At 48.9% G+C, this 14,316-nt stretch overlaps 1 protein-coding gene across 1 annotated transcript in view; it reads left to right on the plus strand.

The window, feature by feature from the left end:
* Positions 1–13,237: 13,237 nt before the first annotated feature.
* Positions 13,238–14,316, plus strand: part of LOC111158201 (bromodomain PHD finger transcription factor) — a 157,476-nt gene continuing 156,397 nt past the window's right edge. Inside the window, 2 exon segments of the mRNA XM_022520120.1 lie at positions 13,238–13,486; positions 13,489–13,876. Coding sequence (XP_022375828.1) covers positions 13,238–13,486; positions 13,489–13,876 — 637 coding nt within the window.

Consider the following 14,316-nt stretch of genomic DNA (forward strand, 5'->3'; position numbering starts at 1 on the left):
GAGAAAGAGACCATAGTGGGGGAGGAGCAGGGAGAGGAGAGAGAGAGAATCTCAAGCAGACTCCCCTCAGAGCACAGAGCCTGACTTGGGGCTTGATCTCATGGCCCTGAGATCATGATCTGAGCCAAAATCAAGAGCTGGATGCCTAACCAGCTAAGCCACCCAGGCATGCACCTCCCCTCCCCCCCCCCCACCCATTTTAGGCATTTTAAAGTGTCTAGTTCAGGAGCACCTGGCTGGCTCAGTTAGTGGAGCGTGTGACTCTTGATCTCGGGTTATCGAGTTCGAGCCCCACGTTGGGGATAGAGATTACTTAAAAATAAAATCTTTAAAAAAAAAAAGTGTACAGTTCAGTGGCATTCAGTACATTCATTGTGGTGCAAGCATCACCACCATCCGTCTCCAGAACTTTTTCATCTTCTACAACTGAAACCCTGTACCTATTTAAAAACTAGCTCTCCATTATCCCCTCCCCCAGCCCCTGACAACAACCCCTCTACTTCCTGTCCCTATAAATTTGACTACTCTAGGGATGTCATGTAAACAGAATCATACAGTATTTGTCCTTTTGTGTCTGCTCATTTCACTTGGCATGATGTCTTCAAGGTCTGTCCATGCTGTAGCCTGTGTCATAATTTCCTTTTTTTTTTTAAAGACTGAATAATATTGCATTGTATGGATATATTACATTTAAGCTGTCCATTCATCAGTTGATGGGCATGGGGTTGTTCTCATTTGCTGGCGATTGTAATGCTACCTTGAACATCTGTGTACAAGTTTTTGCATGAACATATATTTTCAGTTCTCTTGGCTGTGTACCTAGGAGAAGAATTGCTGCATCATTTGGTAAGTCATGTTAAACCTTTTAAAAAATTGCCAAAGTGTCTTCAGCAGTGCTGCACCATTTTATACAAAAATGTGTAAGGGTTCCAGTTTCCCTATATTTACCAATACTTTTTATCCCCCCCCCCCACCTTTTTCCTTCTTTCTTTTAGATTTTATTTATTTATTTGAAAGAGAGAGAACACTCATTCAGGGCAAGGCAGAAGGAGAAGCAAACTCCCCACTGATCAGGGAGCCTGAAGCAGGGCCCAAACCCAGGACCATGAGATCACAGCCTGAGCCAAAGTTAGACACTAACCGACTAAACCACCCAGGCATTCTTTAACCCTTTGAGGGGCTTGGGTTTTTTGTTTTGTTTTGTTTTGGGGTTTTGTTTTTTTTTTTTTTGAGATTTATTTATTTGAGAGAGAGAGAGCAAGTGGTGGGAGGAAAAGGGGAGAAGGAGAGAAGCAGAATCCCCGCAGAGCACAGAGCGGGCTTGATCTCATGACCCTGAGTTTATGACCTGAGCCAGAATTAAGAGCTGGTTGCTTAACGAACTGAACCACCCAAGCCCTGGGGCCTGAGTATTAACATTGGGCTATTTTGTGTTACTTTCCACACACTTCTCAGTGTTCTCCTATTAGAAAATCATAAGTAATAATAAAATCATGACCGTGTCATTATCACTAAGCTTTATTAATTGTCAGCTGAGTTTCAGGTACCGTACTGAGCTCCTTCTGTGCATTCTTTTATTTAATACTCATAACAGCCCATTGAGGTGGGTACTATAATCATTCCCACTTCACATATGATGAAACAGAGGTCAAGAAACCTGCCCAAAACCACAGAATTGCCCCCCAATACACTTAGTCTTCTTCTTATTTCCCAAATATGCTGGGTCCACTATGTCCAGAATATTCTTTCCCAGATCTTCACCTAGAGGGTTTCTGTAATGTTCAGATTTGAGCTAGAATGTCACCTCTTCACAGAAGTCTTCCCTCCTCACCCTATCCAAAGTAGCATTGTAGGTATTACCTGTATACAGTAGGTGCTTAATAGATACCCACTGAATAAGTGAAGGCACCCCAAGGACATTCCCAGCCCCCTGAGTTTGCTTCCCCCATTCTCAGAGGCCAGGATAGCTTGCCTGCATGGTTCAAGTCCTTCCCCCCCCAATGGTACCTCCTTCTCTGAGCACATATAAAACTGCCAGCCCTCACGCATCAAGCGGTTCCAGGCCCTTCAACCCTGAAATAGTCCTTCCCTTCACTCCCAAGTGACCAGATGATGTTTCCTGGTGCACATTCCACAACAAGTCTCCCTTAGTCTCTCTCCTCCATCATGCTAGATGTGCTGGAAGGGGACCAATGACATGCAGTTCTACCCTCAAGGAGCTTTCTCTACTTGGAGGCAGAACAGATATGCGAACAAGCGAATACAACACAGCGGGAAAACTGCAGAACAGAGGCGCTGCTTGGACTAGGTAGTATTTTCCCAAGGTAGAAACGAGATTCCAGAGGTTACATAATGTGCGTGGAGCCAGGATTTGAAACCAGCCGCACCCTATGTATTTTATTTTATTATTATTTTTTAAAAGATTTTATTTATTTATTTGACAGAGAGAGACACAGTGAGAGAGGAAACACAAGCAGGGCGAGTGGGAGAGGGAGAAGCTGGCTTCCCACCGAGCAGGAAGCCAGATGTGGGGCCCGATCTCAGGACCCTGGGATCATGACCTGAGCCAAAGGCAGACGCCCAACGACTGAGCCACCCAGGCACTCCCACTCCATGTATTTTAAAACATGTTGATGGTGATGGTAATCAAGAATAAGGAGATGCAGGGCGCCCGGGTGGCTCAGTCAGTTAAGCGTCTGACTCTCAATTTTGGCTCAGGCGATGATCTTCAGGGTCAGAGGATCCAGCCCTGCATCAGACACGGTGCTGAGCATGGAGCCTGCTTAAGATTCTCTCTCCTCCTTTCCATCTGTCCCCTTCCCCACCCCCTACTCATGCTCTCTCTCTCTCAAAAATAAAATAAAGAGATGCAAATGTAAGGCTTGAGGGAGGCTGAGTAGAGCAAATGTGGGCAAGAGGTATGCGGCTCTGAGCAAATGAAAATTCACTGTCAACATGTTTTAAAATACATAGGGTGCTGATGGTTTCAAAATCCTGGCTCCATGCACTAGCTAGGTGAACTTGGCAAATTATGTAACCTCTGGGATCTCGTGTCTACCTTGGGAAAATAATACCTAGTCCAGAGCAGTGCTGTGAGGATTAAATGAGATAACATTTCATAATGTACCCATTTAATCATGATACTTTTAAATTATTGCCAATAAACATTTTAATTTGTTTTTTATGTAACTCCACCCCCAAAGTGGAGCTCAGACTCATGACCCGGAGATCAAGAGTTGCATGGTCTACCAACTGAGCCAGCCGGCTGCCCCAATAAACATTTTAAATACAGGGGAAAAGGCTTTTAGCATGGGGGCACCTAGGTGGGTCAGTGGGTTAAGCTTCTGCCTTTGGCTTGGCTCATGATCCCGGGGTTTGGGATCGACCTCCATATGGGGCTCCCTGCCCATTGGGGATTCTGCTTCTCTCTGCCCCTCCACCCCTCTCCCTGCTCATGCTCTCTTTCTCTCCAATAAATAAATAAAATCTTAAAAAAAAAAAGCCTTTTAGTACAAAGTTGTTCGTGAAATGCTGTTGATCACAGGAAAAATTTTGAAGTGAGCAAAATCTTCTTGATGGAACATTCTGCAACCATTAACTTGAGAGCATGTTGTAGAGTCATAGATACGGGACAAAATGCTGTATATGGTGTCATCTTGGCTATGTAACTACATCCCCAAAGTCCCTGGGCCTCTCCAGCCTGTGGGTTTACATGAGGCTACATTCACCTTGTATTCAAATTTCTCCGCCTCAGTGCCCCCACCTGCTCCTGCAGACCTCTGCAAAGGCCCTGGGGCCCTAGGGAGTAGCTAGAACATATTTGCTCCGTGTTCCACCACCGCAGTATTCAAAATATAGGTTCTTGGTAGGCATCGCTACTCTTTTTCCAGGCCTTTGCCCTTGCCAACCTCACAAGGACACCTTCCTCTAGGGGGACAAACCATCTGGTTTGCCTGCGCCTGAGACATTCCCTGGAGTGCCAGCCTTTTAGTGCCCAAATTGGGCAAGTCCTTACAACCGGGATAGATTGGCCGCCCTAGCTCACTGGGCAGGGGACTTCAAAAGTTACAAAGTCTTTAGGTCCCCAAATGGGATTTGTTTTCTCAGCAGGAGCCAGGCTCTGTTCCCCCCAAGATAAAGACTGATGGATTGCACAGAGGATGGGGTGAGCACAATATTCAGGCTTGAATTCAGGGGACTTTTATCCTGGTCCCAGGGAAGTGAGACAACTAATCAAAAGGTTGCTTGAGGGGCGCCTGGGTGGCTCAGTGGGTTAAGCCACTGCCTTTGGCTCATCAGGTCATGATCCTGGTATCAAGCCCCACATCGGGCTCTATGCTCAGCAGGGAGCCTGCTTCCCTCTCTCTCTGCCTGCTGATCTGCCTATCTGTGATCTCTCTCTCACTCTGTCAAATAAATAAATAAAAATCTTAAAAAAAAAAGGTTGCTTGAGAAACAAGTGATCAGAGTGCAGGTCTGGACAAAAGATGCTGGTCTGGAGAACATGAACTCATGGTGGCAGCTGAGGTCACGGGAGGGACTAGAGGATCCAGGAGATTTGTTAAGTAGGACAAAAGCTTGAAAATCATGACATCTGAGCCAATAGGTAGAGGGACACAAGTCCATGAAAGAAATGAGGTGAGTGGCTAACGAGATAGGAAGAAAAGTAGGATTCGAGGTTTCCAGCTTTGGGGCACAGTTTCCACCATCAGTCCTTGGTTTCCATTTGACTGTGTCTTACCCCCAAGCCAGGGTGAGTACTGTCTGATCATTCCCTAGACTTCTCTTTCTTTTCTTCCAGTTCCTGAAATGGAAGTGATTCCCCAAGTTCCATATGAGGTACTCTTTTTTTTTTTTTCAAGATTTTATTTATTTATTTGACAGACAGAGATCACAAGTAGGCAGAGAGGCAGGCAGAGAGAGAGGAGGAAGCAGGCTCCCTGCTGAGCAGAGAGCCCAATGCGGGGCTCGATCCCAGGACCCTGGGATCATGACCTGAGCCGAAGGCAGAGACTTTAACCCACTGAGCCTCCCAGGCGCCCCGTATGAGGTACTCTTTTCTCTCTGCACTCTCTTCCATGACAGTTTCCTCCTTTTTTTTTTTTAAGGTTTATTTATTTATTTTAGAGCGAGAGCGAGAGAGCACAAGTGAGCTGGGGGAGGGGCAGAGGGAGAGCGAGAATCCTGAAGCTGACTGTGTGCTGACTCGGGGCTCCATCCCAGCACCCTAAGATCATAACCTGAGCCAAAACCAAGAGTCGGCCACTTAACCGACTGTGCCACTCAGGTGCCGCTCCTTCCACAACAGTATAATTCGTCCACGTAACACCTACTTTCCTCTCAAAGAGGCTGGTTCTCAGATTGTTCCTCTAGCATCAATTTCTCCAGAGCTTGTCCATATTTCAAACTGTCTTCTGGACATTTCCACTTCGTTTCCCCACCAACAAGCCAAATTCAGCCTGCCCAAGATGAAACAGGGCGGGATCATAATCATAGACATTAGCCTTGGAAGGAACCAGAGAGGTGACCTAATCCAGACCTGCCAAACCAGAGAGCTGTGGCATGCACTAGTGCACAGTGAATGAGATCTGGGTGGGTGCAGACGGTCATACTCCCAGCCCTCAGAGTGGCTGGGGCCTCTGGGCCTTTTACGTCTGTCTACTATGGCCTCATCCTCTGATGGCCCTATGAGAGTGGGGTCTGATAATGAGCGAAAGGCCGCCATTGGCAGTCAGCTGCAGGGCACGTCACTGCCTGTGTAGAGATGCAGGTGGAATTTGTGTCCCAGGTGGCCAAGGGACAAGAGGAGCAATCAAATGGAGAGGGAGAGATGAGTGAGTGTGTGTGTGTTTGGATGGGGGTGGGGGGCGGGTCTTCTGGGGCGGGTCTTCTGGTGCGGGCTGCTCAGAAACTCAGTCTTTGCATATTTAATATTAGAAAATTTTGTCTGTGACTGGTGTGCCACAAATGATGTCTAAGAACTGAGGTGACCATTGTATTTTTAAAATTTTAAAAAATTAGTTAATTTATTTGACACAGAGAGAGAGCACAAGCAGGCAGAGGGAGAGGAAGAAGCAGTCTCCTCAATGAGCAGAGAGCCCCTTGCGGGGCTCGATCCCCAGACCCTGAGACCATGACCTGAGCCAAAGGCAGATGCTTAACCCCTGAGCCACCCAGGCACCCCTGAGGTGACCCTTCTAAACACGCCTGTGTGTTCTGCAAATTAGAGCCTCATCGTTATTTTGAATGATGAGCTATGAAAATGTTTGATTGGATCTAAAATCCACAAGAAATGTTTTAAGCACATTTGTCAATGAAAGAAAAAGAAGAGCTTTAAATATAACTTAAATACAATCTCTACTGTTGTAAATGTTCCAGTGGTTATAAAAGTCCTTTCAATTTTTTTTTTTTTTTTTTTTTTTTTTTATCACCTACGACTGCAAACGGTTTCTTGTCGTTTAAAGAGATCGCTGCTAAAGAGTCTGGATCAGGAATTGCATGAGCTATTTAAGACACAAAGCTGAGGATATAAAATTGGGTATTCAAGTTTCTCATTCAGTAAAAAAGAGCTGGGGCGCCTGGGTGGCTCAGTCAGTTAAGCAGCTGCCTTCGGCTCAGGTCATGATCCCAGGGTCCTGGCATGGAACCCCGTGTCAGGCTCCCTGCTCCACCCCCCCACCCCCCTACCCCCCACCCCCGCCGACTTGTGCTCTATCTCCTGCTAACTCTCTCTCTATCTCAAGTAAATATTTTATTTATTTACTTGAGATAGAGAGAGAGATCCAAGCAGGTTTCTCAGGGTAACAGGCAGAGGGAGAGGGAGAAGCAGGCTCCCTGCTCAGCAGGGAACCTGATAGGGGACTTGATCCCAGAACTCTGGGATCATGACCTGAGCCAAAGGCAGATGCTTAACTGACTGAGCCACCCACCCAGATGCCCCTCTTTTTTTTTTTTTTTAAATCATGGTAATTTTCTTTTTTCAATTTTAGAGTCAGGAAAGTTATTTGAGAGAGAGAGAGAGAGAGAGAACATGAGCATGCATGCAAGTGGTGGGGGGAGTGCCAGAGGGAGAGAGAGAATCCTAAGCAGGTTCCACACCCAGCGAGGACCCTGACATGGCTGGATCTCACGACTTTGAGATCACGACCTGAGCCGAAATCAAGTCATACAGTTAACAGACTGAGCCATCCACACGCCCCTACACTCTAGTTTCCATTAGATGCTATAATTTCCAAAAGTGTGAAAGTATAGATCTACCCCAGCCCCCTTCATTTATTTGTAAGGAACCTGGGGATCTATCAGGGTCAAGGTCACAGAGCTAATCACTTCCTTCCTAACCCGGCTCCGGGGCTGGCTTTCTTAGTTTTCACTGAGGGTCTGTGACCCTTCACTCTCTGAGTCACTCAAGTTCAAGTCAACTCACGTTGACTTCTTTCTCTGTATGTCATATGTCACTCAACCTCTGTCCCCTCCCAGGGTGGAGGAACCCTCCACAGGATGGGAGTAAAACCCAGGTCCTCCCATCCTGGCCTTCCCGGCGGCTAGGACTCTGCACTCAGGCTCCGACACCTCAGCCTTGGAACCGGAAGCTAGCAGAGCGATGGAGCCGTGCCCAGCGCCTAGCGTTGGTGTGTTACCAGGACAAGCTGGGCCTTGTGCCAGGCAGCGACAGCCGTGCTGTCTTCACGGGTTTAGGAGCTTGATTTTGTAGCACTTTCTGGCTGCAGAATCAGAGGCTGGTTCTGGGGCACTCCCAAAGATTCCGTGCGCTTACAGCAGGCAAAGTTGGTCTCTGTTGCTTACAACCAAGAACCCAACTGCTAAAGAAGTCGGAACCAGGCTGGTTGTAGGCTATAGACTCTCAGGGAAATGGGGTGATGGTGGTTGTGACTGTATAGTCTTTTGAGGTGGATGGCAGAGAAAAATGCATCTAATACTGAGGGTAGAGATTGGGAAACGCCACGGCAACTAGTGGCAAAATAATTCAACCAGATACATGTCACCTGGAAGGAAAGACAAGTCTTCTGAAGAGTGAATGGCTGTAGCCATAGAACATATAAAGGATGTGAGAAATTTGACTGTGGGGTCCTTGGCAGCTCTCTTACATTTACAAAACTACATATATGCAAATATATACCACATTTGTATATATGCTGCTTTAACGCATTTTCCAAATGACCTGAAAGCTTGCTAACATTGAGCAACAGCACAGAGCAGGCAAAGGTTCCTCAGCAGGTCCACACTCCAGTGCAAGGATTTCTGTTCAATGGTCCCCATGCCCCAGGGGATCTGCTGGGATGCTGAACAGAGCCCGTGGCAAGCCCCCAAGAGAGCATCCCCACGTTGTGTTTACAGGTTTGGAGCAAAGCTTTGCTCTCTTTGGCGAACAACTCTTCTCTTTTTTAGAAACTGTTCTTAAATTTCTCCTAGGCCCTGGCAAGATTGAGAGCCTGGCCATGGAGTACCAGTGACCACATGACCTATGTGGCTTATCATCAATGAGTATCTGTCCCGCTTGACCATAAAGGGCCCAGTCACGCCCGGTTCCTCAAGAGGGCATGGAATATATAAGAGCAGGCTTGAGCATTTCTTGGAGAAGACACAGCCACGCAACTCCCAGTGTGTTTCCTCGCATTTCACTACCGTCCCTCCTTTAGTTCACAGCCCTGGCCTTCTGGAAAGCTCCCATGACCAGGTGACTAAAGAGGACATTTGAGCTTGGTTTACAAATGGTATCAGTGGGGAGGGGCTGTTATAGTTGCACTTGCAAATGATCTTGAAAGGACAATGGCAAGAGGAAATCTCCCAGTGGGTAGAGTTTTGAGTTGTATTCTTACGGTTCTCTTTGCCTCGAGAAAGACTCTATTACCAGTTCATGGGCCAAGTGGTCAGGGACTTCGACTGGTGACAAGGTTTGGGAGAGAGGACATAGATGAGCCTCTCAGTGCAGACCAAGAAAGTAAGACTATTTGTATCCTGTACGAGTACTTAACAACATGCCCCCTCTGTGAAAGAAGATTTAAGTTACAGAAGAAGCCCTACCTTGTGAATGTAGGTCAAGCTCCTTCCCTAGTCAAAGCAGTGCCTGTTTAATTTGGGATCATATGCTCAGCATGGGCTTCTCCAAGGAGAGGCTGACCTGGCTATTGCTGGGTGCCCATTTTGGAAGGAATCATTATAATGGATTCTATCTACCATGGTGGATACAGTGAGTCAATCTCTTTGGGAAGAGGTTTATACTGAATTTGGATTTTCTTTTTTCTTTTTAAGATTTTATTCATTCATCTGAGAGACAGAGAGAGAGAGAGAGAGAGAGAGAGAGAGAGAGATCCCAAGCAAGGGGAGAGCAGAGGGAGAAGGAGAAGCAGACTCCCCACTGAGCTGAGGAGCTCAGACGTGGGATTTGATCCCAGGACCTGGAGATCATGACCTGAGCCGAAGGTAGACACCCAACCATCTGCGTCACCCAGGCGCCCAAATTTGTATTTCTTTTTCCCAACCAGTGATGCTTTTACCCTCACCATCCTCCTATGTGGCTTTAATGAAGACCTTATTTGACATCACAGTATCTTCTTTTTTAAAGATTTTATTTATTTATTTGAGGGACAGAGAAAGAGAGGATGAGTGTGGGGGAGGGGCAGAGGCAGAGGAAGATGTAGACTCCACGCTGAGTGCAGAGCCTGACTTGGGGTTCTATCTCAGGACCCTGAGGTCAGGACCTGAGCCCAAGTCAGACACTTAGCCGACTGAGCCACCCAGGTGCCTCTCGCCATCACAGTATCTTATACACACATTATGGCACCGTCTTAGTCATTTTGGGCTGTTAGAACAGATTACCATAGCCTGGGTAGCTTTTAAACAACAGAAATTTTTTTCTCATAGTTCTGGAACACGGAAGTCTAGGATCAGGTGCCAGCATATTAGGTTCTAGTGAGAGACCTCTTCTGGGTTGGAGGCTTGATTTCTCATTATATCCTCACATGGTGGGGAGCTGAAAGGGAAAGCACGCTCTCTTATGACTTTATAAGGGCACTAATCCTACCCTTGAGAGCTTCACCCTCATGACCTTGCCTAATCCTAATTACCTCCCAAAGACTCCACCTCCTGATATCACATTAGGACGTAGGGTTTCAACATATGAATTTCCTGGGTACACAAACACTGAGTCCATAACAGCATCTGATTAAGGAACTAACTTTACGGTGAAAGGAGTAAAGAAACTGACAGTCCTATCAGATTCACTAGCCCTATTGTGGACCCCAACAACTGGAAGCAGCTGGCTTTGTAGCAGAAGGGCCCATGGAAGGCAGCTACTGGACCAGCTGGAAGACAACAGCTTGAGAGCTTGGATTCCATTTATACTTGGACCCAGCAATTCTGGAGGTGTCTGTATCTTTCTCATGAGTTCCTTTTCTGTTTAAATGAGCCAGAGTCAGTTTCTGTTGCTTGCAACTAAAAACTCCAAGTAATACAAAGATATCTGTCTTGGCTGCCTGGCTAGCTCAGCTGGTAAAACATGTGACTCTTCATCTCAGGGTTGTGAGTTCAAGCCCCACATTGGGCACAGAGCCTACATCAAAAAAACAAACACCTCTCTTTGTGCCATCTATTGTATTTTTAAAAAAGATTTTATTTATGTATTTGACAGAGAAAGAGATAGTGAGAGGGGGAACACAAACAGGGGGAGTGGGAGAGGGAGAAGCAGGCTTTCCACTGAGCAGAGAGCCGGATGCCGGGCTCGATCCCAGGACCTTGGGATTATGACTGAACCAAAGGCAGACGCCCAATGACCCAGACACCCAGGCCCCCCCTTTTTTGTTCTTAATAAAATAATAAAATTTTAATTTTTATTAACTTTTATTAACTTTTAATTGTAATAAAATTAATGCGTTTATAAAACCTCCCTAAAATGTCTTCCTCCGCTACTAGCTTGCGAAGTCCAAAGGCTGTCACCAGTATCTTTGTATTCCCTGTGGTATATAGAACTCTGTGTTTTTTATTTTATTTTATTTTTTTTAAGATTTTATTTATTTGAGAGAGACAGAGATGGTGACAGAGAGCACAAGCCGGGAGGAGAGGGAGAAGCAGGCTCCCCGCTGAGCAGAGAGCCCAAGGTGGGGCTCCACTCCAGGACTCTGGGATCATGACCCCAGACGAAGGCAGACACTTAACCGACTGAGACACCCAGGTGCCCTGTGCTTTTATTTAAAAAAAAAATTTTTTTTTAAGGATTTTATTTATTTATTTTTTTCTGTAAAGATTTTATTTTTAAGCAATCTCTGCACCCAACACAGGGCTGGAACTCACAACCCAGAGATCAGGAGTGGCTTTTCCCACCCAGCCGTCAGGGGCCCCAGAACACCGTGCTGTAAATAGTGCAGGATACAGGTTGCAAACTTGTAGACTCTGGGCTGTAAGTGAACTGCATTTATTTTGGCCCATTTGAAGTTTTGTTTGTTTTTAAATCGACATGGTTGCCATATAGAAACCAAGAGATTTCGAGTGAAATGCACATTTCCACCTTCTCTTGAAGAATTTGAAGATCTGGCTATTTTACACCCATATTCCCACCACTGCCCTCCCTAAGCAAAACACAGGCCGTTCAGTCTTTGCCTTGCCCACTTTATTTACTTTTCTTACCGACATGGTCCTTGACGGCATGTATATCTGCCACTCTTGATACAATCGGATTATACGGAGTTTATTTGGCAATTAACGTTTGTATTTTCATTTCCCTTGGGTTCTTTTTTTTTTTTTTTTTTAAAGATTTATTTATTTGTTTGACAGACAGAGACCACAAGTAGGCAGAAAGAGCTCAGGAGGAAGCTGCCTCCCTGCTGAGTGGAGAACCCAATGTGGGGCTCGATCCCAGGTGGGACCACGACCAGAGCAGAAGGCAGAGGCTTTAACCCACTGAGCCACCCAGGCGCCCCAGGTTCTCTCCTTCTAACTAGATTGTAATAAGCCACTTGGTGTACAGAATCCTGCTTACTTTCTTTCTTTAAATCACTTTTTAGTTGTCACATACTCGATAAATATTCATGCGTTTATAAAACCTTTCTCAAATCTCGAGCTGACCTTGACCCCTGTGAGCTGAATAACTGATTTGATCTGGCGGTGCCTGACATTTTATCATCATGATTCGTTCCCTGGGCTGCACTGAGACCTGGTGCCTTGTCAGGTAAAGAAATTAAAATTGTTTCCCCATAAGATAACACGAACACACAACATTTCGAAGTACGTTTTAGAGAGTCATCTTTCTACTACTTATGAGAAACTGGGAAAAAGTTCTTGCTGAGGCGGTCGAGTTTCTAGCTGGGACACTGGGAAAGGTGGAGGAGGACTGGAATGTAGGTGCGTTCTGGAGTTTATCTGAGGCTTTTCGTATGGGGATTTTATCCAAGGAGTCTCAGAGTGACTTTCCCCGGGGGTCTGGCAGCCCAGAGTGTAGATCCTGGCACAGCCCCCGGAGCAGTTGTCTTTGGGATCGATTTTAGGACTCTCTAGAACCAAGCTTTCGGAGTTTCACGTTTCTGGGAGCTAGTCTCCCTGACCCTAGTTAATTTCCCTCCCGCGCTGGTGCAGGCGGGCCCCCTCGGCGACATCCTCGGCTCTTTCAGCATCAGTTTCCTCCAAGAGGGCAGGGAGGGGGACAAGTATGGGGCCACTCCTGCCCTCCTCTCCAAGCAGCGGAGGAGGAGACGCGGGAGGCAGGACCTGCCGAGTCAGGGCTTTAGCGGGCGCTCTGCGGAAGCAGCTGACTCCCCAGGCCTGTGGCCCACCGCACTCCGCGAGCAGAGCGCCCCTCCGCGCGCAGAGCGCCCCTCTCCCCCGCGCCGCCAGCGTCCGCGGTCCAGCCGCGCCGCTCGGAGGCGCCCCGGGCTCCCCGCCCCCGACCCGGCGCTCCCGCGCTCCCCCTAGCGGGCGCCGCGCAGCCTCGCTCCGTCCCAGGCTCGTCGGCGGCGCAGCTCACGTGACCGCGCTCCGGGCCTGCGGCCGCTGTCGGTTCCCCCAGTCACCGAGCGAGAGGGAAGAAACAAGATGGCGGCTGAAGGCGATCCGGAGTGGGGCCCCAGCAATTCGGATTGAGCCTTCTCCCTCCACCCGCTTCCGCCGGCCGGGCCCCTCCCGCCCGGCCCCGCGGGCCTCCCCACCCGGCCCCGGCGCCCCCCACCGCCACCCCTCCGCCCGCCCCTCCCCCCTCCGCTTTCCCTTCTCCCCCCGCCTCGGCTCCGACATGAGGGGCCGGCGGGGCAGGCCGCCCAAGCAGCCCGCGGCTCCCGCTGCGGAGCGCTGCACCCCGGCCCCGCCGCCGCCGCCGCCGCCTCCGCCCACGTCCGGACCCATCGGGGGGCTCCGCTCGCGGCACCGCGGCAGCAGCCGGGGCAGGTGGGCCGCCGCCCAGGCTGAGGTGGCGCCCAAGACGCGGCTGAGCTCGCCCAGGGGGGGCAGCAGTAGCCGGAGGAAGCCGCCGCCGCCGCCGCCGCCGCCGCCGCCGGCCCCCCCCCCAGCACCAGCGCCCCGGGCCGGGGGGGGCGAGGAGGCGGGGGCGGCAGGACGGGGGGCGGGGGCGGCGGCGGCCACCTGGCCCGGACCACCCCGGCCCGGAGGGCCGTCAACAAAGTGGTGTACGATGACCACGAGAGCGAGGAGGAGGAGGAGGAGGAGGAGGACATGGTCTCCGAGGAGGAGGAGGAGGAGGAGGAGGACGGCGACGCCGAGGAGACCCAAGATTCCGAGGACGACGAGGAGGATGAGATGGAGGAGGACGACGATGATTCCGATTATCCGGAGGAGATGGAAGACGACGACGACGACGCCAGTTATTGCACGGAAAGCAGCTTCAGGAGCCATAGCACCTATAGCAGCACTCCAGGTACCCACCCAGCCCAGTCGCTGCAGACTCCTTCCCCACCTCCTCTGCCCCCCCCCCCCTTCCCCCCCCCCTCCCTGCTCTCCCCCCACCCCCACCTCCCCCCCAGACAGAGGGGAAACGCGACGGCACATCAAGTGGCAAAAAACTAGATTTACCAGAGGAAAGAGGCGCATTGTTCAAAATGGAGATTGCATTGTTGCAGTTTGCAGGCCACACACTCGCTCTCTCTTTCTCTCCCCCCAACCCCCTCTTTTTCCTCTTCAAAATTTGTGCCAGTGCAGTGTCTCCACCGGGCAGGATTGAAACTTTGGCACACGCATATCCATTGCATTCATTTTTCTCCCCTTGTTTTGGTTTGGTTTTTGGAATGAAAGAAGCCCCTTGTTTTGCAAACCTCTTTGCATTTCTAATGTGGTTTCTTTTAGATTTTTATTATATAT

The sequence above is a fragment of the Enhydra lutris genome, unplaced genomic scaffold (genome assembly GCF_002288905.1).
Source record: "Enhydra lutris kenyoni isolate GAN:26980312 unplaced genomic scaffold, ASM228890v2 scaffoldscaffold57, whole genome shotgun sequence".
Taxonomy (NCBI): Eukaryota; Metazoa; Chordata; class Mammalia; order Carnivora; family Mustelidae; genus Enhydra; species Enhydra lutris.